This window comes from Camelina sativa, chromosome 15, assembly GCF_030686135.1.
Source record: "Camelina sativa cultivar CO46 ecotype springtype chromosome 15, ASM3068613v1".
Lineage (NCBI taxonomy): Eukaryota > Viridiplantae > Streptophyta > Magnoliopsida > Brassicales > Brassicaceae > Camelina > Camelina sativa.
Window position 1 is genome coordinate 16,652,352 of NC_141894.1, and position 26,589 is coordinate 16,678,940.

Here is a 26,589-nt window from a genome sequence, read left to right on the forward strand (position 1 = left end):
ACACTGCTCTCAGACGAGGAAGGCTCCATAACCACTCTGGGTTTTCCCACTGATTTTATTGTTGGATACGTCAATATACTCCAAATTATGAAGGGTCTTTAAGATGTTTGGGAAATCACTAATGTTGCACTGATTTAAACATAACAATTCTAGGGTCGATGGGTTGTACGACTCTATACTTAAACTAGCCTGAGATATCCAATCACCAGAAAGATCGAGGAGCAACAAAGATTTGAGAGAGGAGAATAGACTTAATTTAATTGGGTAGTTTGTTTTTAGGAAAGAAAGGTCGAGCTCTTTGATGTTGATGAGCTTTAAAATAGGCTCGAGGATTTTTCCTTCAAAATGGTTTTCACCTAGGTACAAACTCTCTAGCTTCGACGAAAAAGAGGAGTTAGTAGGAACTTCAATAGAACCTCTAAGATTATTTCCACGTAAAGAAATATGTGATAAGAAAGGCATAGTGAAGAGAGGAGAAGGGATGGTTCCAGCGAAGTGATTATCAGAAAGTGCTAGAGTGGAAAGCTTGGTTAGATTTTGTACAAGCGGGATACTACCAGTGAAGTAGTTCGAGAGAAGCCTCACCTTGGTTAACTGGGTTAGGTTACTAACTGTGGGAGGAACTTGACCGAAGAAACTATTTGAGGAAACATCCAAGACCTCTAGTTTGTGGAGATTTCCAAATTCATAAGGGAGTGGAGAAGAGGTGAAGTTGTTGAAACTGAGATCAAGGTAAGTGAGGTGGTGTAACTCAAAGAGGCTACTGTTGGGATTCAGAATTCCAGAAAAGTGATTATGAGAAACATCTAAAACTGTGAGCGTTTGTAGATTCCGCACAAATGAGAAACTACCAGTGAGCTCGTTATCGTGAAGGGCTAAAACGGAAAGCATGCTTAGGTTACTAAATGAGGAAGGAACTTGGTCGAGGAAGGAACTTGGTCGAGGAAGCCACTACCTGAAAGAAATAAAACCTCTAATTTGTTGAGCGTTCCTAACTCGGAAGGGATTAAAGAGGGGGTGAACTTGTTGTGAGAGAGATCAAGGTAGCGGAGCTGGTGAAAATGGAAGAGGATACTGGTGGATTTCAGAGTTCCACTGAGGCAGGCCCTTAGTCGTAGCTTCGTGACCGCGCCTGTGGAGTTATCGCACCACACCCCATTCAAGGAGTCACTTTGGTTGCAAGCACGAGTATCAAACTCGTTCTTGAACTGCGTAAAGACATGAATCTGGTGGGGACCACAAGCAACAAGACCAACAACAGGGTTTTTTAAAGTGAAGAAGCTAGAAGGGAAGACACAAGAGAGTAAGAGTAGCAAGAAAAGATTCAAACGCATAAACGATTGAGACATGCTGAAAACTTTTAAAGAAAGAATGGATTTTGATATAAGAAATGTGAGAGAGGTGACTGATATAAATAAAGATTGGATGAAGTTTTGCATAATGGAGCACAAATTGACTTGGAAGAAGTTTAGAGTTAAAAGTTAAGTCGTGTTTGTATTCGGGCTTGGAGAAGAGTATTGCTAATTTAGCTAATAGCTACTAAAGTCATGAAGTGAAATAATGAGCTAATAGCCACTAAAGTCATGAAGTGAAATCCACGTTAGATGATTTTTGTAATGTATAATTTGGATTGGAGATGTTTGTCGATGATCAAATATTTTTAAACTTGCTAATATGGATTCCTGACGAAGTAGTCAACATGGTTGGATTCCAGACGACTTTGATAGGGGATATCTTGACTTGTTTGTTGATTATCAAAAGACTCGACGACATACATGTGATAGCTATTTAGGTTTACATATGTTTTGCATATTTTACTTTATGTTCTATTTTCTAAAACGACATCTAATTTTTTTTTTTTTTTTTTTGGTGTGTCTATCTAAATTTGTATCCTTTTATATGAAAGACATATCAAATAACTAAAAAGTCAAAACTGTTGCAAAACCTTATATATCAGGAAAGAATTTAACATAGAGTTAGAAAGAAAACCAATAATTATCAGGAAATAATTTGATATAGAGTAAGGAAGAAAACCAATAATGAAAATTGATATATAATAGTATAGAAAAATTAAAGGGGCCACAATATAGAATAGTTTACGATGGGCAGTAGTGAGAATGTCACATCTCCAATATAGAAAAGTTTACTTTGAATCAGACTCGTAGAAGAAAAAAAAAAGGATTTTGTGTAAAAAAACCCTCTAAGTAATATTCCCTCCGTTTCAAAATATAAGATGTTTTGGAGAAGTTTGTTGTTTCATAATATAGGATGCTTTCAAATTTCAATGTAACTTTTAGATTAGTTTAGTATTTTATATTATGCAGTATTGTTTCTGATTGGTTGAACTTGTTAAAAGTAAAGACTTCTTAATCTGCGTGCTTTGCTTAGAACATCCTATATTTTGAAATGGAGGGAGTATTTTTTTGCAAGAAAACCCTTCAAATCAACTAAATGCAGATCAATACTACAATCTCAAAAGTCACCCGCAATATAGCCTTTCTCTATATCGATGACGTGGCGGTGTAAAAATCATGCTGTTTTCAAGACAAAAAATGGCAAGACATTCTAATATATATTTTTTAATAAACAATTAAAAAACAAAAATCAATTGTTTGTCTTCTCTTCTCCGAACAACTCTTCCCCGAAACAAATCTCTGCCGCCAAGGCATAGTCTGAAACCACCGAGATCTTGAAATTGAACATGTCATCATCTGAAAACAGCGACGTCAAAAATTCCAAGAAAGAATCTGATACCGTCATCATCGAAGGCTCTTCTTTTACTATGGCCGTCGCTGCAGCTGGTGAAACGCAGCAGGAGAATTCGTCGACGGTGAACAGAGATTGAAGAACAGACACACTCTTTGCTCATGTTGTTTCGATACCCGCAGCGGGAATGAGAAGATGATGTGAGAGAGCAATGGTGTTGGGTACAAATCCATACCGAGATCTGACTATGGCTAATTGATAAGTGTCTGAGATCAATTCTCGTGTTGGAACAAAGTAGAGCAAAGGGTTTTCGAATTTCTCATGTTCTTCTTCTCGGATATCGATCTGGTTTTTGATTACTTGTATGAGCTTAAGTTTTGTGGAATGCTGGTTTCTACGTCTCTTTTGTCGTCTTCTGTATCACCAGAAATATGAGGGAGATTGAGAGTCTCGTGGAGGAGAAGAGATCGAGCAAGCTTCTCCCATGGTGGCTTCTGCTACGTTAGTGCCTATGGTGTGTAACTCATGCTTCTTATCTTTTTCGATGTAATTTATTCTAGTTTTTTAAGTTTGTCAGCATCTATCAACCTGTTTGTGATTTTCAGGTTTCGTAAAAGTAAAATTGGGTTTGTGTATGTGTTTTTTTTAAGTTTCATTTGATTCATTGGAGAAAATGGGGAAAAAATAATCAACTAATTATCCCCCGAACAAACAAAGGAAGAAGACAAACAATTGATTTTTGTTTTTAATTGTTTATTAAAAAAATATATTAGAATGTCTTGCCATTTTTTTGTCTTGAAAACAGCATGGTTTTTACACCGCCGCGTTATCGATATAGAGAAGGGCTATATTGCGGGTGACTTTTGAGATTGTAGTATTGACCTGCATTTAGTTGATTTGAAGGGTTTTCTTGCAAAAAAATATTATTTGGAAGGTTTTTTTGCACAAACCCCAAAAAAAAACTAAGAGTTTTTAAATTATAAGTAAACTTAATTAAATAAATTTAATTTAGTAGTAAATTTTTTTTTTAACACAGGTTTTAAATTTAGACAAAACTATCCATAATTCCATAAAATTTTGAGGAAACATTGCGTTAAAAACTAAAAATAGTCGAGTATTGAGTTCAAAAGAGAATATCACTTCCGTCGCTGCACAATGCTTCCAGAAGCTCCCTTCATCCAATAACAAGTTCACATTACAAGTTTACAACCGTTGATAGTGGCTTAAGTAAGTCTCCCTTAATCCGAACATGTTCTATCTATGCTTAGGTTTGCGTAAGAAAGAGTTTTGATATCTCACTTTTGAAGGTGAACTTTCGATCAATTTGGTAGACTTAAATGTACATTTTTTATCGGTACGTATAGTAAGGTATTTTGCCAACGAATGCATGAAGATACTTTTTTTGTGTCTTTGATGGGTTATCTTGATATGAGTTTCATGGTCTTCTGATTCCATTCAGCTTATGTATTGGATTGTTTGTGAGAACTGAGAGATGGCATTGTCGTATAATTGAAGTTTGCTACAACCAAACTAAAATTAAAAAAAAAAAAAAAACGATGTACTTTTTGTTATGTCTTTTGCCTCCTGTGTTAAGTGATATATGAGCAATGCAGTCTTTTGCCTCTACAGTTTCGTTTTCGTATTTGTAAGCCATTTAGGATCTTTTTATATTTTTCTCATATTTGTTCATGGACTTGACAATAGAGATTCTCATCTTTTTGTGCAGCCTAGTGCGTTGTTGTGGCAGATTCCAGTGGTCTACTTGGAGCAAGTAATAGGTGATTTCAACAAGAGATATGGTGGTGGAAATTGGAAAGGTCTGATGTAGTTGTTCACCATGTCTTAACTCACAAAGAACATTGAGAAGGTCTGAATCATATATCCATGTAAATCTCACAATTTTATATCAAAATTTTGAGAATATATGTCATATAGTACTTGAATTTTCTCTGCTCCTTGTCCACTTCTGCGAAATTAAGTGAGCTTCATGTAATTTATTAACTTGCAGGCTCTTGACCGCAGTGAGAAAATTGAGCTTCTAGCGGACCTAAACCTTTCACTCATACATGAGCTTTTTGATACAAACATATCTCCTTTCTAATTGTCACACTCTTATATTACAAGACTTCAAACGCCAACAAAAGTGGCAAGAAAGAAGTGGTTTCAGAAATGAAGATTAATTAAAAGCTCATAGTCATAGGTTCATCTTCACGTAAATTCTCATCATCGTCCTTCGGTTTGTCATGGTTTCAAGTCTGCTGAATAACTTGAAAGAAGAAGAGGAATACGTTAAGGAATTATAATGCCTATATTGCTCTACTAATGGGAATATTGATAAATATGATGACTTAGTACTCATACAATTGGAAAGAGATTGAAGATGTTAGGTTTGCATATATCTAGATTACGTCTTTGTGCTCATGTTCATGATATGGTTTCTTGCAATATAAAATCCAATTTTTGAGTTTATGTTGCTACAACGAATTCACCATTCGTACTTTATAGAAAACAAAATAGAACAAAAAAAACAATAGATAAAGATACAGCCAATGTAAGGAAATGCATGCGTCAAATACAATACACACAACAACTTAAAAGAAGTTGAAGGATCAAACTTAAAACCAGAAAAAAAAAAACTTAACAGTTTCCGCACTTGATCAGACAAATGAGCCACTCCGGTTTATATGAAGCAATAATTTGTGCTATTGCCAATCCAAGTAACACTCCAATCCCATACCCTATTGCCATGCCTCTCCAATTCAACACGTGGTTTTGCAAGTCCTCCTTGCAGGGCTTGAACACAAGCTCTTAGGATTGAGAGTCTTCCTCTCTAGGCTTTACACAAAGCTCTCGTAAAACTTTTATTCAATAATCAATAGTTATCTACAATCGAGTCTAGCGGCTTACTTAAATAGAAGTCACAAGACAAAACCCTAACATAATTGAGAAGCTAATCTAAATATAAAAAGCCCATAAAAATAATATCCTAATCGAAAACAATAAAGACACGACACAGACCATCGGTGGACGTGGTCGTTGCAAAGATGCGCTGCATCAGTATTCGACCACGAATCTTAAATCTTCGAAGAGATCCTTTGTCCATCAATTCATAATACTTTCTCTTAAGAACCTCATGACATTTTTTTTTCCGACTCAAGTACAACTGCCTAAAACATCCTGCATCGAAAGCTGTTGATAAAACAAATGTGACTTCCAAGCTTCTTTGAATACATGTGACGAGGATATCTTCTGTTTTAGTGGAGAGGCTCTTCGTTCCACTGATCTTTTCTGTCCATCCAATTGTCCCATGCAGCAAGGGCAAAGTAATACTTTGATCTCGTAGAAATAAGATCCATATGTCACCAAGACTTAACCCATGAGCTCTGTAGAGACATATGGAGTCGTTGATCTCATTTTTTGGTGAAAAAGTCGATTCCCAAAGAAACTTATCATCCCCACTTTGAGTATCAACTCCCACTAAGCAGCGTAACATATTCCCCAACTCGCTCTCTGTGACCTTCGCGTGAGAATAAAAAGTCGCATGCACATCTAAGCGGGAATCAAAGAACTTCCACAGCAACACAACAACGACTGCATTTGTTGTCTTCTTGCCCACCAAACAACGAGCTGTTTCAGAGAAATAATCAAAGATGAAGCGTAATATCCCATCACATCATGAATTAGATACTACCTGAACATTCAGTTCATTGACTTTGTCTTGAACAAGCTTATCAATCCTACCACGATCTGCAACATCACCGTCATCGTCTTCCGTATCACTGGCGTTGAGAAAATCTTCACCTTCTATGACGATCACGATGTCGTTGTTTATCAAATCAATGCCATCATCATCTTCGACCACTTTGACACCAAACTGTGGATCTGCATCATACACCCTAGGAGATAAAGTAGAGCCATCAACATAGACATGCTCATCGAAAACGTCCAAAAAGGTAATGTCATCGTTGGTTGTGTTGATGTAGGTATTGTCATCGGTGGTTGTGTTGATGTTCTTAACAAGACCAACTTCACGTTCCACACTGTCTTCGTCTTCGAAGTCACCGTTGACAACAACTTTCGAATCGACACAAGAGACATGTTGTTTTGAAGTAGACAAATCATTGCCATAATCGAAAACGTCTTTGACCTTCAGGCAACAATTCCTTGCGTAATCACCCACAAATCGTGCTCTTTGTTTCAAATTTTACAAACGACTATAGACCAACTATCATAATGACGAGGTAAGAAGTATCCGCATAGCTTCTGCTTAAGTTTATCCCAAGATTTAATAGGGCTTTTTCCTACTTGTATGCGTGTTTTCTTCACATGTTGCCACCATGATGCGGCTTGTCCTCGAAATTGTTTAACCACCAGCGAAACAAATTGATCATCTAAAACGCTTTTAAACTCAAAAATCTCTTCAACATCCATGAGCCAATCTAGTAATAAATCACTAGAAAATCCACCATGAAACTCGGGAATATCCAAATTAAAATCCATCGTAATGAAATCAAACCACCAGGAACGTAATGAATTTTATACCAACTGCAACTGATAGAGAGCGGAAGCTTAATAACAGACAAGAACGCTAGATCTCCAGGAGAACTCGGATTCACGAATAACTTGACGAAGAAGCAATAAGGATAGGGTCGGGAGCGATATCGACGTGGTTTTGCAAGCCCTCCTTGCAGGGCTTGAACACAAGCTCTTAGGATTGAGAGTCCTCCTCTCTAGGCTTTATACAAAGCTCTCGTAAAACTTTTATTCAATAATCAATAGTTATCTACAATCGAGTCTAACGGCTTGCTTAAATAGAAGTCAGAAGACAAAACCCTAACATAATTGAGAAGCTAATCTAAATATAAAAAGCCCATAAAAATAATATCCTAATCGAAAAACAATAAAGAGGCCCGACTACGTCACAGACCATCGGTGGACGTGGTCGTTGCAAAAATGCGCTGCATCATTAAATCTCAAATTCCCCTTGGCAAAAAAAAAAAGTCATTTTTCTCATAATTGTGACAATCAAACCTAAAATCATGGTACTACCAGTATGATGTTATGGGTAGGAATCAATTTACCCAACAAGATGGTCTTACATGTTTTGGGCCCTTAAATGTTTTCAACAAATGATGCAGTGCACGGTGCACCCTCGTTATTATTTCTTCCAATAAATAACTTAATTTGTTTTAATGTGAATTTGGGGGATAAAGTTTAGGTTAACTAATTAGTGTTACAAATATAATTGGGGAACACATGAAGCATATATGCATTTCTTTAGTGGATTAGTTAGAGTTAGTCCTAAGTTAGGACTCCTAACAAAAGTATTAAACTTAACGCAAGTCTTTGGTGGTCGTTATAGTTTGGTGACTATTTTTTAAGACATTTAAAAAATGCACTGTCAAAAACGGACCAGTCTTATAGCCCAATTCAACTTGAGACCATATGAGAGTTTCTTTCTTGTCGGGTCTTTACTCGTGTAGCATCATACTGTTTACAAACTACAAAATAACTGAAGTTACTCCTTAACTTATGTTACTTTGTGATGTGGAGTCCAAAACTAAAGAGTAGTTAGTGGAAAGAAGACAAGAAACAAATGCACTTGTCATGTGCTAAACAATTTGCCGTTGCCTAATAGAAACTTGCAGACAAAACAACCCACAAAACAATGAAACAAACGACTCCGTCATTTAGGTGTAAAGCCAAAGCTGTAACAAATGATCTCACACGTACACTTATGCTTTCACAGTCCCACACACAAAAGTCAGTCAATACAATCGATCAATAAAAACGCATAAATGCATTGGGGTAAATAAGTAAACTTTACCAACTAATTTCTGTAAATAACGCTCACCCGTTACCACCAATCGTGGTCCTCTTCTGCTCGTACACACCTTTTTTTTTTATATACTAATTATAATCTCTTCCTTTTCACATAAAAGGAGAAAGCTAGAAGAAAAGTGTTCAAAGAGCTCATTATGTAAAATCATTCTATTTTTATTTTGTATTTCTCTGAGAAATATTATCATTGTTATCTGACACTGATCTTTTTTTCTTTATATAAAAAAAAAAATCAGAATTCTCTGTCTCTGTTTCTTTAATGAATAAAAGTATATTCTATTCATTACAGATCTGCTCTTGGATTTCGGATTCTTCTTCTGCAAACTTGAAGACCGAAGCTTTTTTGATCTTGTTCACTGAAGAATCTCTGGCATCTTATCTGTGAAGCTGTCTTGCTGAAATAGTAAACGATTCTGCATTACAAAGGTCGTTTTTTTTTTTTTTTTTCTGTGGTACCGAAGATTTCAGTTTCTGACAATCTTCTCTCGGGAAAATTTGGGTTTCTTGGAGAACTGAAACTGATTTGTCCTAGAAATCTGAGTTTAAGAAGCTGAGATACTAAGTTTCATTCCCTTCGATTTTCCCGAGAAAAAAAATCTTCGATTGATCTGTTTTATATAACAAAAGTCTTGTTTTTTAATTTCTTTTGCAGTTCACATTCTTGTATTGTGGTTTTTGAATCGGTGAAAATATGATTCAAATGGACGGTGGAGATAGGCTAAGAGTGACGTTATTAGATCGTATGTCAACAACAACGGTGGACACTAACCGGAGCTCGTTAACGGGTTTAACTCTAGAAGCTATTCTAATGTCTGAAAAAAACGTAACCTCGCCGTCTCCGCCGCAGATTCTCCCGCCGCCACCACTACCGCTGCCGCCCTCGAGTAACCACTCGAACCGGACGCTTCTCGATGTAATGCGGAGAGAGCACCGACACGACCGACACGACCGACACAGTCGAGACAAAACCGCTTGGAAAAGTCTCCGTGAAAAGCTCCGTCTTAAACGTAACGCTACTACTGTTTGGATATCGGCTAATCCTATCCCGAATTTGGATACGCCTATCCTTAACCGGGATAACGAAAACCGCCAACTCGGGTTTCTCCTGTCCAGCACAGGGAACGTAACAACGGAGGAAGCTTCGTCGGCGGAGGGAAGGGTTCGGTTAGGAGCTGTGTTGGCGGAGGAGAGAGCGTTATCGGCGAGAGAAGGGGAAACGTTTGTGGCGAGGGAAGTGGAGCCGGCGAGGATGTCTTTGATGGAGTTGTTAGAGGAGAATGAAGAGCAGATGAGTTTTGTAAGTGTTGAAGGAGAAGCAGAGGAGACGGTGACGGTGACGGCGCCCGAGAGAAGTTGTTGTGTGTGTATGGTGAGAAGTAAAGGAGCTGCGTTTATTCCGTGTGGTCATACGTTTTGTAGGTTGTGTTCGAGAGAGCTTTGGGTTCAAAGAGGAAACTGTCCTCTCTGTAATACCACAATTTTAGAAGTTCTTGATCTTTTTTAGACTATTCTGTCAATTTTATTATCTTAATTTATCATAATCAAGGTCATTTCCTTTGTTGTTGTAATGTGTTGTCATTGAATATTAGAGAGAAATGATGTGGTTAGTGCTTGTATTGTAAGATTCAAACAGAAAACTTAACCAAACCCATCTTATGTTACATGTAAATCAAATTAAAATGAAGAAGTTAAGCATATAGTAGAGAGAACGAAAATAAGAAGTTGTTAGTTGTACCATAAATTCTTAATTTAATTTGGTTGTGTCACTGATATGTTTGATTTGAACTAGAACAATAATCAATAAGTGGTCGGGATAGACGTGAACAATCCTCCAACTACACTTATGGTTACGGCAAACCACCTAACTAAAAAGAAAGAAAGCTTCACTGGTTAACTAACTACATTCACCTACGGGAGTACAGTTTTTTTTCATTTGGTTTTACGATTTTTCTTCGGTTTGTTTATGGTTTGGTTTGTTTCCGATTTGATAGAAACTGAACCATATAAAAACCGTATGTAATTCAGTTTAGTTATGGTTTTATAAAAAATTGGTACCATATAAAAACCACATATCTCAGTTGGGTTTCGGTTTGATTCCATTTTCTACAAAAGGAAAAATAAAGTTTGATCAACTAATAAGTTATACATAAGTTATAACCAACTAATAAGTTATTGTTGTAAATTAGAGGATTCAAAATCTAGAATCTCTTATACTTATTCATGTAATGTCATTGAGGTTACATATATATAGGGTACAATACACTTAGGCTAAAACCGACTAGGATAAGGAAAGAGGCCGATGGGCCTATGGCCGATGGACCGTAAACACATGGACCGTGCATGGCCTTGCATGGTCGGTTATAGACTCCACCATCCAGTGTTTTACAACACTCCCCCTTGGATGACATAACCATACAAGATGCTAAGGGATCAATGCAATGTGCTTGGGGATGCTGCCTCATTAAAACTTTACCAGGAAAACCCAGTGGGACAAAACCATGGTGAAGGAAAAAGAGTACAACACACATTGCTCCCCCTGTTCTAAGCATCCCTGAAGTCCTTAAGTCTCTACATCCCAATCTGGTGCATGAGCTTCTTGAATGTTGTTGTCGGCAGTGCTTTGGTGAAGAGATTGGCTGAATTGTCGTAGGATTGAACTTGAACCACTTGAACTTCTCCGGCCTTTTGTAGTTCATGTTTGAAGAAGAACTTCGGTAAGATGTGCTTCGTCCGATCTCCCTTAATGTAACCTTCCTTGAGTTGTGCGATGCAGGCCGTATTATCTTCATGTATGACCGTTGCTTCCTTGTTGTCGAGCATCCCACAATCAGCCTTGATATGTTGAATCATAGACCTCAACCAAACACATTCACGGCTGGCTTCGTGAATTGCTAGGATCTCGGCGTGGTTAGATGAAGTTGCTACTATGCTTTGCTTCATAGAACGCCATGAGATCGCCGTACCACCGTGTGTGAATACATAGCCTGTTTGAGACCTTGAATTGTGTGGATCCGACAAGTAACCTGCATCAGCAAAACCAACTAAACCTTCTCTGTTATAGTTAGTATAAAATAAACCAAAGTCTGTCGTTCCTTGTAGGTAACGCTAAACATGTTTAATACCATTCCAGTGCCTTTTGGTCGGACAAGAACTAAATCTTGCTAGGAGATTCACGGCAAAACATATGTTTGGTCTAGTGTGGCTAGCCAAGAACATTAATGCTCCTATAACACTGAGGTATGGCACTTGAGGACCAAGAACTTCTTCATTGTCCTTCATTGTCCTTCTTTGGACCAAATGGATCTTTATCCAAATCAAGGCTCCTTACAACCATTGGGCTGGTCAATGGGTGAGCCTGGTCCATGTTAAACCTCTTGAATATCTTTTCTGTATATGCCATTTGATGCACAAGGATTCCATTATTTATGTACTCAAGTTGTAGCCCCAAACAGAACTTAGTTTTTACTAAGTCTTTCATTTCAAATTCTCTTTAAATACTCTACTGTTTGGGAGATTTCACCAGGGATTCCAAATATGTTTAAATCATCAACATAAACTGCTATAATAACAAACCCTTTGTTTGCAAACTTTCTTATAAATATACATGGACTAATTGGGTCATTCTTATAGCCTTCTTTAGCTAAATATTCACTTAATCGATTATACCACATTCGACCACTCTGTTTCAGTCCATAAAGGGATTTGTTAAGCCTAATGCAGTACTGTTCTCGAGAACCACTCTTATCTTTGAGCTCAATACCCTCTGGTAATCTCATATATATTTCATTATCCAGTGGACCATACAAGTATGCAGTTACAACATCCATTAACCGCAAATCTAGTTTTTCTCTTATAGCCAGACTTATCAAGTACCTAAATGTTGTTGCATCCATCACAGGGGAGTATGTCTCCTCATAGTCTATTCCTGGTCTTTGAGAGAATCTTTGTGCTACAAGCCATGCCTTATATCTCACAATTTCATTGTTCTCATTTCTCTTCCTTACAAAGACCCATTTGTGTCCAACTGGCTTTATATTAGGTGTTGTCCTTATGATCGGACCAAACACACTTCTCTTCTTTAAAGAGTTTAACTCCACGTCAATAGCTTCTTTCCATTTTAACCAATCTTTGCTTTGAGTGCACTCTAATATAGACGTGGGTTCATGATCCTCATTTATCTCAAGTGCTACCTTGTATGCAAATATTTCATTGATGTCGACATACTTTTGGTTCCATTGAATTCCAGACATGATATAATTTATTGAGATCTCATTATTATCAATACCTTCAGGTCCTTGAGGTTCAGCGTCCCAAACCTCATTTGGTACCTTAGGATTTGCCGCGGCTATGTCTGTATTTTCTGTAATTCCCTTAACCTCAGTATGTTTTGCACCTTTAGACTTCCAAGGGTTCTTATCTTTGGAACCTAATGGTCTACCTCGTTTCAAACATGTCTTAGACTCTATAGCAACTTGATTATTGTGTTCCTTTTGAACATTAATACGTACTGGTGCATTACAAGCTGATATGTACGATTTTGTTACTCTCTTTGGGTCAGCAAAGGAATCTGGCAATTGATTAGCTAGCTTTTGTAAATGAACAATCTTTTGAACCTCTGCATCACATGCTAGAGTTCGAGGATCTTGCCAATTTAAGGATGTTTGATTCCATGTTAATTCTTTAACCAGCTTGCTAGTCTCACCACCTAACATAGGGAATTCAGACTCAACAAATTGACAGTCCGCATATCTGGCCTTAAATAAATCTCCTGTGGTTGGCTCAATATACTTTATAATAGTGGGAGACTCATATCCAACATATATTTCCATCCTCCTTTGAGGTCCCATCTTAGTTTTCTGTGGTGGAGCAATAGGTACATAAATGGCACATCCAACTGTTTTGAGATGGGATATATCTGGCTCTTGACCCGATAATAGTTGGGATGGTGAATATTTGTGTTCACTAGATGGCCTGATGCGTATAAGTTCTGCTGCATGTAAGACTGCATGTCCCCAAGCCGACACATGGAGCTTCGACCTCATTAGCAATGGCCGAGCTATCAATTCTATTCGTTTAATGAAGGATTCAGATAATCCGTTTTGTGTATGGACATGTGCCATAGGATGTTCCACACTCACCCCCATGGACATACAGTAATCATTAAACGCTTGGGATGTGAATTCACCAGCATTGTCTAGATGTATAGTCTTAAGCGGAAAATCTGGAAAATGTGCTCTTAGCCTTATAATTTGAGCCAACAGCCTAGCAAATGCTATGTTCCTTGTGGATAACAAGCAAACGTGTGACCATCTGGTTGATGCATCGATCATAACCATAAAATATCTAAATGTCTCACAAGGTGGGTGTATTGGTCCACATATATCACCTTGTATCATTTCCAGAAAATTTAAAGTCTTTCTAGTGACTTTTACTGGTGATGGCCTTATGATAAGTTTCCCTTGTCCACATGCTACACAAGTGAGATGTTTATGGATAACTTTTCTCTCTTTAAGGGTGTCCCCATTCAAATTCTTAATTAATTTACGCATCATGTTCAAACCCGAGTGGCCTAGCCGGTCATGCCATAGAGTGAATTGTTCATTGAACATTTTGTGCTTTGCCAAGTTAGCTTCTATCATATTGATCTTAGCATGGTATAAACCAGTGGCTAATGCAGGTATAGTCTCTAGGACATTCTTATGTCCTTTCAGAATTTCTGTAATGTATAGGAATTCTTTATTTCCTTCACCCTTGGTTTCAATATCATAACCATTCAATCTAATATCTTTAAAGCTCAATAAACTTCTCTTAGAGCTGGGTGAGTACAAGGCATTACTTAGTTCAATATGTGTGCCATTAGGTAATAATATGTGAGCTTGGCCGTAGCCTTCTATTAAGCTTGCAATACCCACAATTGTACTAACATTGGCACTTTTCATTAAGAGGTTTATAAAATATCTCTTGTCCTCAATATTGTGTGGCTGGATCCACTGTCCACCACTAGTACACTCATATCCTTGGCCAGTTCTATATATAGGACAATAATTTATGTTTTAATAACACAATTATATAAAATAAAATTCTTGAATTTAAACCAAAATAATTATTCAATACATAAACCGAAATTAAATCATAAAAGCATAGAAATTAAACCAAAATAAAAACCGAAATTTAGGCATCATCCTTAAAGCAATCGGAAGTCTCATATGCTAGTGAGTCATCATTCTCATAGTCGAAGTCTCCTTCACCATCGAGATGCACACAGTTGGCTTCTGGGTTCTTCTTCAAGACCTCTTGATATGCATTAATAAGATGTTTGGGTGTTCTGCAATTCTTGGCCCAATGGTTAGACATACCACATCGGTGACAAACCGATTTAGCCTTAGATTGTGGTTTAAAGGACCCACAGCCCCTACCACCACGGCCACGGCCTCCACGGCCATAACCATCAAAGCGGCTAGCTTGGCCTCCTCGACCACCATGTCCTCTGCCACCATGGCTACGGCCATAGTGTCTTTCTCTGTGGACATAGTTGGTCTCCTTAGGCTCTTTGGGATCTTTAGGCTCTACAAAAATTTTCTTTGCCAAATCAATCTTGTGTGCTTCTGGTAATGGGGTTGTACGAGGAGGTCTCATAGCACTATTGATCAGCAACAGCTCATTGTTCTGCTCAGCTAGCAGTAAACACGAGATAAGGTCCCCATAGTTGTCAAAACTCTTTTCCCGATACTATTGCTGAAGGACTATGTTGTGAGTGCTAAAAGTAGACAATGTCTTCTCTAGCAGCTCTTTCTCTGTCACTTCAGTACCACACAACCTAAGGAGTGAGACAATCCTAAAAAGCTCAAAGTTATACTCATCCACGGATTTGTAGTCCTGGATCCTTAGGTTTTTCTAATCAAACTCGGCCTTTGGTAGGAGCACCGTCTTTTGGTGTCCATATCTGCGTTTAAGCTTTGTCCAAAGGCCAAGAGGATCTTCTATGAAGAGATACTGATTCTTGAGACTCTCAGCAAGGTGATGGTGTATGTGCTGAATGGCCTTGTACTTTTGCTTGTCAGTACACTCATTATCTTCTTCAATGCATTCAAACAAGTCCTTTGACTTCAGATGGATCTTAGTGTCCAATGCCCATTGCAAGTAGTTGTCTCCATAAGCATTCAAGACACCATATTCTAAGTTCTTGAGCCTTGCCATCTGCATAATACAGAAATAGACAACCGATCATTAGCATGCGGTATTAGAGACCGAAACATGCAATCAATATTAATTCAGGTCATGCGGTATTTGAGACCGAAACATGCCATAAGCCATGCGGTATTTGAGACCGAAACATGCCTTGCCTCTTACAAAATTCGTGGTTTCAATTCATGCATGCAAGACAACAAACCTAGATAGGTACTAGCATGCAACAATTTTCTTTTTACTAGATAGAATTTCCTTTTCTCAAGTTTTCCTTTTCAAATTAGGATTAAGACAAGTTTTAGGAAATATTTTCTTAAATTTTAGGATAATTACTAAGATTGAATTTAGGGGTTATCCTAATAATTCTAACAGCCTAGAACATGTCTATGATTTTCGAGTTTTATGGTTTAAGGATCCGAAATTTTTCTTTGTTTACAAGAACAGTTTATGTTATAATTGATCCAATATTGTTTCTATGAAAATTCCGATTTCAACAATCCTAAAACAAGTCTATTCAATTCGATTTTTAGGGTTTATGCAACTTAATTATATGCAGAAACAGTTTATGCAATAAACAGTTCTATAATACCCTATACATGATCTGATTTTCATACTTATGATGCATGTAACAAACGATCAATCGATCAAGCAATTTAAACAATCAATCCTTATCAAACAAATTCGATTTTAGGATTATTAGAGATCATGGATCTTAATGTTTTATCAGCATGTGCAGTTGCAGGTTTTAGGGTTTAATAGTTTTAGATCCAAGTTCGATTATATGGTCCCATAAGTTTCGATTTGTACCTTAACACCAAAAGGGTCTGACCGGTTTTGATCTGGGAGGTAAAGACCTCAGATATCTCTCACGAACCTCAAACTTGGATGGACCACAAACCTCGAACAGAACCGCTACAGCCTCCCACGAACGGATCTCGGACCGCTCCTTGTATAGCTCACGAACGGGAACCGCGAACCTCAAACTAGTTTTGGATGGAACTTGATCACGAGCACAGGCTGCTCAAACGTTGATCTTGAACAAGAACTAGCCACGAACAAGGGTTGATCGTGAGCTAGTAAGAGAAGAAGGGTTCGGGAAGAACAAAGGAAGAGAGGCGGCGGTTTTAGGGTTTTAGGGTAAGGGTTTTTCTCAGCTGGACTTTAGAGTCTATCGTGCTGATAACGTGTTGTAAATTAGAGGATTCAAAGTCTAGAATCTCTTATTCTTATTCATGTAATATCATTGAAGTTACATATATATAGGGTACAAAACACTTAGGCTAAAACCGACTAGGATAAGGAAAGAGGCCGATGGGCCTATGGCCGATGGACCGTAAACACACGGACCGTGCATGGCCTTACATGGTCGGTTATGGAGTCCACCATCCAGTGTTTTACAACCGTTATAAGTTTATAACCAAGTCTATGTTTAAATTTCTTTATAACAGTCAATAGATTTCTTTTTTTATTTCTAAATTTTTGGTTCCTAAATTACTAAAAGAACAATATTTCTAAGCCCAATAAAGAAAAATTAATTATACGATTATCAAACATAATATAAACCGGACAATATAACTACTATCTTTAATTTTCATCAAAAACCAAAAAAAAATTCGGTTTCACGGTTGTTAAAAATCAAACTTAAACCGAAAACTTAATAAAAATAACAATTGTACAATGAAATTTTAGGCTAAACTATAACCAAATCAAATCATTTGTTTTGGTTTGGTTCGGTTTTCGAGTTACGGGTTTTTCTCCCACTCTTAAGGCATCTCCAACTCCACTCTATTTTAAAGTAAAAATTTTATTATAGAGTAAAATCTTCTCCAATCCCACTCCATATTTTCCTCTAAAAGACAGAAAATTGAGATTACTCTATATAAGTAACTCTATTTTTTTACTCTATTTTAGAGGTGAACTTTTTATTTTATACTTTAGTCCTTCAATTTGAATTATTTTTTGTTTAATAGTTCCTTTTTCTTACATTGTTTACGAACAACAACAGATGCAACTTACAAACATAAATTGTTTTAACAAACTTGGATCGTATATGGGCTTGGTAATTAATAAGTTCAATTGTTTTGGTTTTTTTTTTCGACAGCAACTTCAAGTTTTTTTTTTTTTCACAGCAACTTCAGTTGTCTTTTGTTGGTCACTTTTTTTATATTATACTAGATAATAACTCGCGCTGGTAGTGCATGAAATTTTTTTTTATTTTGTTATTTGTTAATATTATGTTTATGTTGTATCATTTATTTACATGTTATATAATATAGTACTATATGGTGAACTTTGATTCATATTAAACTACTAATAGATAGGCCTGGAAACTATTACCGCTACTCGTATTGGACCCGTTTTTCGGTTTGTATCCGTCCCGGAAAAGGTACCCGCAGCTTTAGTGTCGAGTGAAGGGTATAATAATTATATTATCCATGAATAATGATCTAGTATCGGATATTAATTTAATTTTTGAACGTCTCGTTACCCGTCTCATTACCCGTTTTATTACCCGACTCACAAATACACGTTAATATTTTGTAGAATAATGTTACCAGCGTGAGGAAATATTTATATAAATTTGGATTTGTTTGTTATAAAATAATAGTAGAAAATTTATTAATTCTATACATTTTATAAAATCATATATTTAATTTACTTAAGGTCATACTCTGATTTCGTCCTAGTTGGTACACTATTTTGGTTTGGTGCAATATCAAATTCATTAATTATACATTCGGTAAAGCCAAAAAAATCAAACAAAACATGTATTGACCCGTGATTTGGTATTACAAATTGATGTGATTGTGTTTAGAGATCTTAATATACCAAATTTACAAATTGAAGTTATTGGTATAACATCTTGTATATTAATTTTATAGGTAAAAATTACAATTAGGTTATGTATATTATCAATATTATACACTTAGTATTGATTATATAGTTATTATTCATGGATAATAGTTTGTTAAATAGTTTCATAAATAGAGTTTGTTAAGATAGTTTCATAAATAGAGTTTGCGAGTTTGTCAGTTTCATAAATCTATGGGTAAATCTTAAGATTTATGAAACAATAAATAGAGTTTTCTTATTTTGTAAACAAATCTAAACTTTTCTTTTGTTGGTTATTAGAATAATTAAAATATAATAACATTTTCGTAATATGTCACATCAGAACTGGTTAAATTTTTAACAACATAGCTTAAATAAGTATATAGATATATTTTAAAAATATAAACAATGTTGTATCCTAATTTTAATATATATATATGTTATTATTAATTGATTTAGATATGTAAATATTTAATCTTAGTTTTATAAATAAATTTAAGTTTTATAATTTTCTAAATAGTTTGTTATTGTTTCCTAATATTTCTGAAACAATAAATAGAATCTGTTTAATTATTTTATTACATAATTTCGAAATAATTTTATTATTATTTTATTAAATAATTTCGAAATTATTTTATTAATGATTTCTTGTAATCTAATAAATTAATAATTACTATTTTTTTGGATAATCATTTTCAGGTTACAACAAATTAATATTAAGATTCTGTTATTATATTTTGTATTAAAATACAGTAGCATTTTGTGTAATATTTTACATTGAGTAGGGTTATTTGTTTAAAGGGTTGCTTAAATAAGTATATAGATATAGTTTGTTATTCTTTATTGGCATATTTGTATTAGTTTTTATCTGGTCTTCCGCGATTGTTATAGAAATGGAAAAAGTATAAAGTTTAATATTAAAGTAAAATATATGGAGTTTAATTGTAAGTTTTATAAAAAAAGTATTAATGTTTAAATGTCAGCTAAGAGTCAGAGGAGGTTTATTTATATCACAAAAACTCTTAGCTTTTTGTTTGTGATAGAGAGAACGTCAGTCAACTACTATGTCAGATAGATGGGCTAGGCAAAACGCGGAACAAGCAGCTGTCTTGGCTGAGAGAAGAAATGTGAATAAAAACGTTTCACTTCAGACTGGGGAAGAGTTTTCCATGGAGTTTCTCAAGGATCATCATCATACTCCTGTCCACTCTCCTGTCCTTTCATGGAAAACTCATAACAATGGGAACAGATTTGGTGGGGACCTTTACTATCATCAGAATCACTTACCGGGGTATGACAGTGCTGCTGCTCGGTTTCATGAACTGAGGAGGATTGAATCTGAATGTCCTTCTTTTGATGCTTATGATTTTGGACGAGACCCGAGGTCTTCTTCTATACGGGTTGAGAATGGTTATGTGCCTCATTTTAGTGCTTACCCAAGACATGGAAAACCGTTATCTCACGCGCGACTTTGTTCTGACACCGTTTCTATTGTCCTTTTCTAGCCGAGACAATGGGCAAGTTGAATATGAACCTTCCTGATGCATCTGCTCGTTATCGCCGAACCGTAGAGCCGTTGTCCATTCCTCGTTCGACTCCCCAACCAGATGCTCGTCGTGCTGTCTCTTCTTCTGGTGCTGGTTCGACCAAGAAGGTTCCTTCTCGATCACATCAGTCGTCCGATACTCAATCGAAACACCTTTCCAAGCCTCTTCCCCCAAATCGCCGCACTGAATCTGCTGAGACACTCCCAATTCAAGAAGCAACCGTTATCTCACGCGCGACTTTTCGCTTACCGAACCAAAGAAGCGACCCTTCACGAACGGTCCTTCGCCTAAAGACTACGAACTAAAGGCGAAGGGGGGGGGGACTACTGTTAGGGGTGGATCTCACCCTAAACAAAAGGCCTGGCCCAGGAAAAAGCCAAAATAAACCTCCTAAGGAAGGAGGGGTATTATGGTCCTTTAAGTGGACGAACCGACACGATTCTCTATAAATAAAGGTGTACGGTCTTCGGGAGCGGGGATCGCAAAAAAGGCAAGAGAATTCATACAGAAGTACAAGAGCCCTAGCTCGTCCAAGCAAGAGTCAACGGCTTCAAAGTCAACAGCTTAGGAAACGACGAGTTATAAGCTCGTCTATCATCCTCAACTGTTCTTATAACTCGTTTAAGTCGTGTTGTAACCCGTCTTTTGTGTTTCGGCACCGATTAAATTGAAGAGAACCTCGACCTCCTTTTTACCGAACTAAACATACTAATTGTGACCGATTTGGACATCAACACCATCTTCAACTTTGAACTTTACAAAGAAACAAACAGAAGAAAAGCCAGTGCAGGTGCATAGGAATAATGATCTAGCTGACCGTCGTACACAAAGTGATATACTGGATATGAGGTCCACTGAAGGAGGAGAGACTATGTTTAAATTTTCCCCAAGGCTAGGAGGACCAGGACTATCCGGTGAAAACAAGACATTGCACGTAGACATTTCTGCTGCAGGCAATCATTACGAAAAGGTTGAAAAAAAAAGTATTAATGTTTAAATAAAAATAGAATCTATTTAGAATATTCTTGTTTAGAGAAAAAAATACATTGGAGTAAAAACCATCTTTATTATAGAGTTTCTCTAAAATAGAGTAATACATTTGAGATGGTCTTACTTTCCTCTCATCTCCTATATATTAATAGAGAAGCATTCTCAAGAAAATGCTGATGTGTCCTATATATTAGAGAAGCATTCTCAAGAAAATGCTAATGTGTCGTCGTTAGGGAGCTCGAGACACTGGTGAATTTATTGCCCTATGGATATTTACACATAATTTATTGCCCTAATTTTTATGGATATTTACACATAATTGCTATTGAATGATTAAGGAATATTCCTTTTCAATTAATTATAAAAAATCAAACATTTCAATTTTAAAATTTCTTTAATCATTTTATAATATATTTAATTATTAAAATATAAAATTATTAGATTAAAATGTTTTCAAAACCCGAAATTATTCACCTATTGAAAAAATTGATTACTATTCACATATTTAAAGGTTCCATAATAAAATTATTGCAATAATCATTATTATAGACAATTGACTTATTTAATACTATTGGTATAATATTTCACGGGTGAAACATATTTTTACACAAAATAAAAGAAAATTTAAAAAATAAAAAATCTTGCATAGATTGAAGAAAGAGCGGATTATATGATCAGTTGATACATAATAGTTTGATTTAAACATACTTTCACGGGTTATATATTTTGTTTTTACACAAACAAATTTTAGATCCTAAAAAATAAATTTACTCATAACTCTAATTTTATCTGCAAAGATTTATCCCGCACATAGTGCGGGTTGTTACCTAATTTCAATTTGTATTTGTAGTTGCTTAGGTTACCACCGGCTAAATAACAACTGTACAATGAAAATTTAGGCTAAACCATAATCAAATCAAATCATTTGTTTTGTTTCGGTTCGGTTCGGTTTTTTCTCCCACCCTTACTTCCCTCTCGTTTCAATTTGTAGTTGCTTAGGTTACCACCGGCTAAATAACAACTGTACAATGAAAATTTAGGCTAAACCATAATCAAATCAAATCATTTGTTTCGGTTCGGTTCGGTTTTTTCTCCCACCCTTACTTCCCTCTCGTTTCAATTTGTAGTTGCTTAGGTTACCACCGGTTTAAAATCGAACCGATAACTCCTGGGCTTTCATTTTGTAGGCCCAATAGTGAGAACTCCTGGGCTTTCAGTCCAACTATTCATTTATTTTCCAAAAAAAAAAAGAAAAAAACAGAGAAAATTAGTGGAAACGCCATCGACGAGATCTAGCACGAACCCGTAGTGTGGGTGTAGGAGAAGACAAACGACGAAAGGAGCAGAGAGCTTCATAAAACCCTAGAGATCTTTGTTTCTTCCAAATTCAGAAGGAGGAGGTTTAGATTAGTCACGAATCGGAGATGAACATTTTCAGATTAGCTGGTGATATGACTCACCTGGCCAGTGTTCTGGTCTTGCTTCTCAAGATCCACACCATCAAATCCTGCGCTGGTTTGTACATTTTTCCTCAATTCGTCTCTGGATTTAGCTGAAATGTGATTTAGATTATGCGGTTTCGATTAGCTTCTCATAATTGACGTTGACCATATGATTCCTCACTCGATTACGTTTCTGTCAATTTGGGAATTTAGAAAGAGTAGTTCAATTGTATAAATGATGGATCTAATTCGAGTATCGGTAGTAATTTCGTCGCCATTGATCGAAGATTGGTCTAATTTGTATGAATGGATCTCACGGGATTGAGGTTTTAAATGTAGTTCGTTGGATCATCACGTTTGATTCAGCGTTTATAAGAGTTTCAATTTGTGTTTTTGTATATTTGCAGGTGTCTCATTGAAGACCCAAGAACTCTATGCCATTGTCTTTGCTACACGGTATTTGGATATTTTCACGAGTTTCGTGTCTCTCTACAACACTTCTATGAAGTTGGTGTTTTTAGGAAGTTCCTTTTCGATTGTTTGGTACATCAAGTATCATAAGGCCGTCCACAGGACTTACGACAGGGAGCAAGATACGTTTCGCCATTGGTTCCTTGTGCTTCCCTGCCTACTCTTAGCTCTTCTTATTCATGAAAAGTTTACCTTTCTTGAGGTTTGTCTTTTCAGTAAGATTGTAATTTATTTTCCATGGAGCCTGAAGGCCCTGAACTGTTTTGTTTGACTAGCTGATTTATATTATTCTGCAATTGGTATGTGCTTTACGATATCAGGTGCTTTGGACGTTTTCATTGTACTTGGAAGCTGTTGCCATATTACCTCAGCTTGTCTTGCTGCAAAGGACTAGAAACATTGACAACTTGACCGGGCAATATATTTTTCTCCTTGGGTACGATCTTGTTTCCATAACTTCCATTTATTTGAAAAGTATCCGTTTTTCTTCATTCCTCTGAACTTCTCTTGACTATATCCATATTTTATTCCTGTGCATGTCTGGGTACTTCACAGATTTTGGATTTTTGTGCATTTGTGATTTTTTCTACACTTCTACTAATTTGCTATGATGCAATGCTATCTGTTTCTTTTCTTGACCAACATTTTACCCTATTTACATCATTGACTGGCTGTTCTGAACTTTATGATTTAGTTACGCTCTGACTCTGAGTTTCATAGTTCGATTGACCAATAATGCCCTCTTCTTGCAGGGGCTACCGTGGATTATACATCCTCAACTGGATCTACCGTTACTTCACTGAGCCACACTTTGTTCATTGGATAAGTATGTTCCTCTCTCTCTCTCAACCTTACTCGTCATTTACACGCATCACACGTTAGCGCATGACCAACTGTTTAGTTTCCTCCTAGTTAGATTAGTTTTTGTCAAGTTGTGCAACTTATGACTGAAAATGTGATGTCAGTTTTGGCCTGCTCATAAGGTCAGACTAAAATTTAACATCTGGACTCAATAGACATGTAGAGCCTCTTTGCCACACGAATCTTGTGTGAAAGCATCTCGACTCATCATTCACCTTTTTCAATATTTATTGTCTTGGTTATTATTATTCATGATCTGACATTTCAAAAATGTTTGATTGCAATGATGCAGCATGGATCGCCGGGCTTGTTCAGACACTGCTATATGCCGACTTCTTCTATTATTATTTCCTAAGGTAACATTTCCCTCATATTCTCCCTTTGTTCTTAATGTTTTAAATTCTGCCTTTGACTGTTTTTTGGTTTTCTTTTCTCGTTATGTTTGCAGCTGGAAGAACAACAAAAAGCTCCAGTTACCAGCTTAATATCTAAATTTTCCAATGCTCGGATGCCCTACGGATTCAATTTGGTGCACGACACAATATCCATCGTGATGTTACCAGTTTATTCCGATGGTGGTTAGTAGAGGAGAACGAGCAGAGATGTGTAAACTCCAGCAATCTAACTTATTACACTTTCTTTAGACTTTCTCGTCCCTCATCTTTTTTGGTCGAGTTAATGTTACTAAATATTTCGACATGACAGTAATATATTCATCACACTTCACAACGAAATGTGAACTGTTTTCAAATTGCGGGAAAATGTGACTAAAGATAATAATATGGAGGAAATGTGAAACTCCACTTTTATAAAGAATAAATAGACATGTAATGAAGTAATGTTCTACGAATTATGTGGAGTAGGCTTCTAAATTCTTATCTACCATTCTCGTGATCTAGGTTAGGTAGCAATTTCGAGTAGTCCTAAAAGGAGCAATGGATCAAAAGGTTAATTTTTTTTGTTAACCTTAACGTCAGCATAGACAGTTCTTCTATATTTCGTTACACTCGAATCAAATACTTAATTTGTTCTTACCCATACTCGATCAAATCAACATAATTATCATATAAGCTATTGTAGAAGATAGTAATTAATGGTCTTAGAAAAAAAGATAACATGTGATCAAAAATGGTGATGGCCGATGGGCATGGGGATAATAAGAATGGCGTGTAGGAGATGTATAGAGAATTTGATGTGACTCTAATTTCTTTGTCTCCTCCATATCTTTCATGCTTTCCACTTTTTCAACTTATTAAACCAGTTCATGCAACACTATCGTACCTTACACAAAAACGGATTATATCAAGATGGACTATATGAGAACTTGTGGTGTTTTGGCACTAGCGTTATGGATCATCACAGGGGTAGATTCTAGGGTTTTCAAAGGACGAGGAATCGACAAATATGTTACTTTCGGTCAGAATTATGTTGTTACGTGGGGGCAAAGTCATGTTTCCACACTCCACTCTGGCCAAGAAGTTGATCTCTACATGGATCAATCTTCAGGTTCGTCTCCCTACTTTTTGCTTATATAAAACACCATGAAAAAGCTGTGAAATCCGTAAGGCTTCAATAGGTTTTGCTTCTACATGAAAGTACAGGTGGTGGGTTTGAATCCAAGAACAGCTACGGATCAGGTCTATTCCAAATAAGAATCAAAGTTCCCGGAGGAAATACTGGCGGCATCGTCACGGCCTTTTATGTTTGTATTCTTGATTAATTACACACATCTATACGTATAGACTAATTCTAAAGTCATTATCAATAAATTGTCTATATATACGTAAATAATTACAGTTGACTTCGAAAGGAGGTGGTCACGACGAGATTGACTTCGAATTTCTAGGGAACAACTACGGGAAACCGGTAACGTTACAGACAAATCTGTTTCTGAATGGAGAAGGAAACAGAGAAGAGAGGTTTGTGCTTTGGTTCAACCCAACCAAACATTACCACACATACGGGATTCTTTGGAACCCTTACCAAATTGTGTACGTTGATTACATTAATCCTTCTTCTTAATCACTTGTTATCTTTCTCTATTTATTTCATGACAAATAGGTTTAATGCAATTATAATCAACGTGGAATGCTAGGTTTTACGTGGACAACATCCCAATAAGAGTGTACAAAAACGAAAACGGCGTAAGCTATCCAACAAAGCCTATGCAAGTCGAGGCTAGTCTCTGGAACGGTGATGATTGGGCGACTGATGGAGGTCGGACTAAGGTTAACTGGTCTTACTCTCCTTTCATTGCCCATTTCCAAGACTTCTCTCTATCCGGCTGCAACATAGATGGTCGGAGTAATAATGTCGGCGCTTGTGCATCCTCCAACTACTGGTGGAATGCAGGCAATTATCAAAGATTAAACGGACACGAACAGAGTATGTATGAGCATTTCAGGAACAAGTACATGAACTATGACTATTGTACTGATCGCTCTAAGTACCAAACTCCTCCTAGAGAATGTTATTGATGAAGTAACATAACGTATACAGGGGATTTTTAAAATCTCCTTTCTATAAGTTACAAAAACTTATTACGAGAGGTATTAATTAAGGAGAGTGTTAAGTTATAGTAATATAAGGACTACATATCACAGCTGAGAAGTTGATCGTATTTGTGTATGCTCAAAATAGTAGTATGTGTTAAATACAATTAAATGATTGATTAATTCAACCCAACGTATGTGTTAAATGCCTTGACCGTCCGG

The 26,589-nt window shown here is 36.5% G+C and overlaps 4 protein-coding genes and 1 pseudogene across 5 annotated transcripts; 3 read left to right on the forward strand and 2 right to left on the reverse strand.

The window, feature by feature from the left end:
- Positions 1–9: 9 nt before the first annotated feature.
- Positions 10–1,349, reverse strand: LOC147926737 (receptor-like protein 39 pseudogene; annotated as a pseudogene).
- Positions 1,350–8,575: 7,226 nt separating this feature from the next.
- LOC104747052 (uncharacterized) lies at positions 8,576–10,163 on the forward strand. 2 transcript variants are annotated; one of them, XR_015582707.1, is made up of 3 exons: positions 8,576–8,686; positions 8,837–8,973; positions 9,200–10,163. XR_015582707.1 is itself a non-coding variant. In XM_087489369.1 (2 exons), exon 2 carries the CDS (start codon positions 9,239–9,241, stop codon positions 10,049–10,051), a length of 813 nt encoding a protein of 270 aa, XP_087345495.1. In that variant the 5' UTR covers positions 8,834–8,973; positions 9,200–9,238; the 3' UTR covers positions 10,052–10,163. The 2 variants fall into 2 exon arrangements, 1 of the variants encoding a protein (XP_087345495.1); XM_087489369.1 differs by lacking the exon at positions 8,576–8,686 and having other exon boundaries at positions 8,834–8,973.
- Positions 10,164–14,718: 4,555 nt separating this feature from the next.
- LOC147926738 (uncharacterized) lies at positions 14,719–17,086 on the reverse strand. Its single transcript, XM_087487186.1, has 4 exons — positions 17,080–17,086; positions 16,607–16,749; positions 15,472–15,744; positions 14,719–15,213 (listed from the first exon to the last, which is right to left on the reverse strand). The coding sequence occupies exons 1-4, from the start codon at positions 17,084–17,086 to the stop codon at positions 14,719–14,721; spliced, it is 918 nt and encodes a 305-aa protein (XP_087343312.1).
- A 5,268-nt stretch (positions 17,087–22,354) lies between these two features.
- LOC104747053 (ER lumen protein-retaining receptor B) lies at positions 22,355–24,695 on the forward strand. Its single transcript, XM_010468622.3, has 6 exons — positions 22,355–22,616; positions 22,951–23,216; positions 23,335–23,450; positions 23,767–23,840; positions 24,168–24,231; positions 24,324–24,695. The coding sequence occupies exons 1-6, from the start codon at positions 22,526–22,528 to the stop codon at positions 24,358–24,360; spliced, it is 648 nt and encodes a 215-aa protein (XP_010466924.1). The 5' UTR covers positions 22,355–22,525; the 3' UTR covers positions 24,361–24,695.
- A 409-nt stretch (positions 24,696–25,104) lies between these two features.
- On the forward strand, positions 25,105–26,560 carry LOC104747054 (xyloglucan endotransglucosylase/hydrolase protein 3-like). Its single transcript, XM_010468623.3, has 4 exons — positions 25,105–25,381; positions 25,477–25,577; positions 25,673–25,866; positions 25,971–26,560. Exons 1-4 carry the CDS (start codon positions 25,183–25,185, stop codon positions 26,350–26,352), a joined length of 876 nt encoding a protein of 291 aa, XP_010466925.2. The 5' UTR covers positions 25,105–25,182; the 3' UTR covers positions 26,353–26,560.
- The last annotated feature ends 29 nt before the right edge of the window (positions 26,561–26,589 follow it).

Bases quoted from the DNA above. Each gene is read 5' to 3' on its own strand.
- LOC104747054 (XM_010468623.3), top strand. From the start codon at position 25,183: ATGGACTATATGAGAACTTGTGGTGTTTTGGCACTAGCGTTATGGATC. The intron at 25,578-25,672 runs GTTTGTATTCTT...AAATAATTACAG, and splicing joins GCATCGTCACGGCCTTTTAT to TTGACTTCGAAAGGAGGTGG. The intron at 25,867-25,970 runs GTACGTTGATTA...GTGGAATGCTAG, and splicing joins TGGAACCCTTACCAAATTGT to GTTTTACGTGGACAACATCC.
- LOC147926738 (XM_087487186.1), bottom strand. The intron at 15,745-16,606 runs GTTCGTGAGAGA...TGTATTATGCAG, and splicing joins GTGGTCCATCCAAGTTTGAG to ATGGCAAGGCTCAAGAACTT. The intron at 15,214-15,471 runs GTGCTCCTACCA...CTAGCTGAGCAG, and splicing joins GATATGGACACCAAAAGACG to AACAATGAGCTGTTGCTGAT.
- LOC104747052 (XM_087489369.1), top strand. From the start codon at position 9,239: ATGATTCAAATGGACGGTGGAGATAGGCTAAGAGTGACGTTATTAGAT.
- LOC104747053 (XM_010468622.3), top strand. From the start codon at position 22,526: ATGAACATTTTCAGATTAGCTGGTGATATGACTCACCTGGCCAGTGTT. The intron at 23,451-23,766 runs GTACGATCTTGT...CTCTTCTTGCAG, and splicing joins CAATATATTTTTCTCCTTGG to GGGCTACCGTGGATTATACA. The intron at 24,232-24,323 runs GTAACATTTCCC...TTATGTTTGCAG, and splicing joins TTCTATTATTATTTCCTAAG to CTGGAAGAACAACAAAAAGC.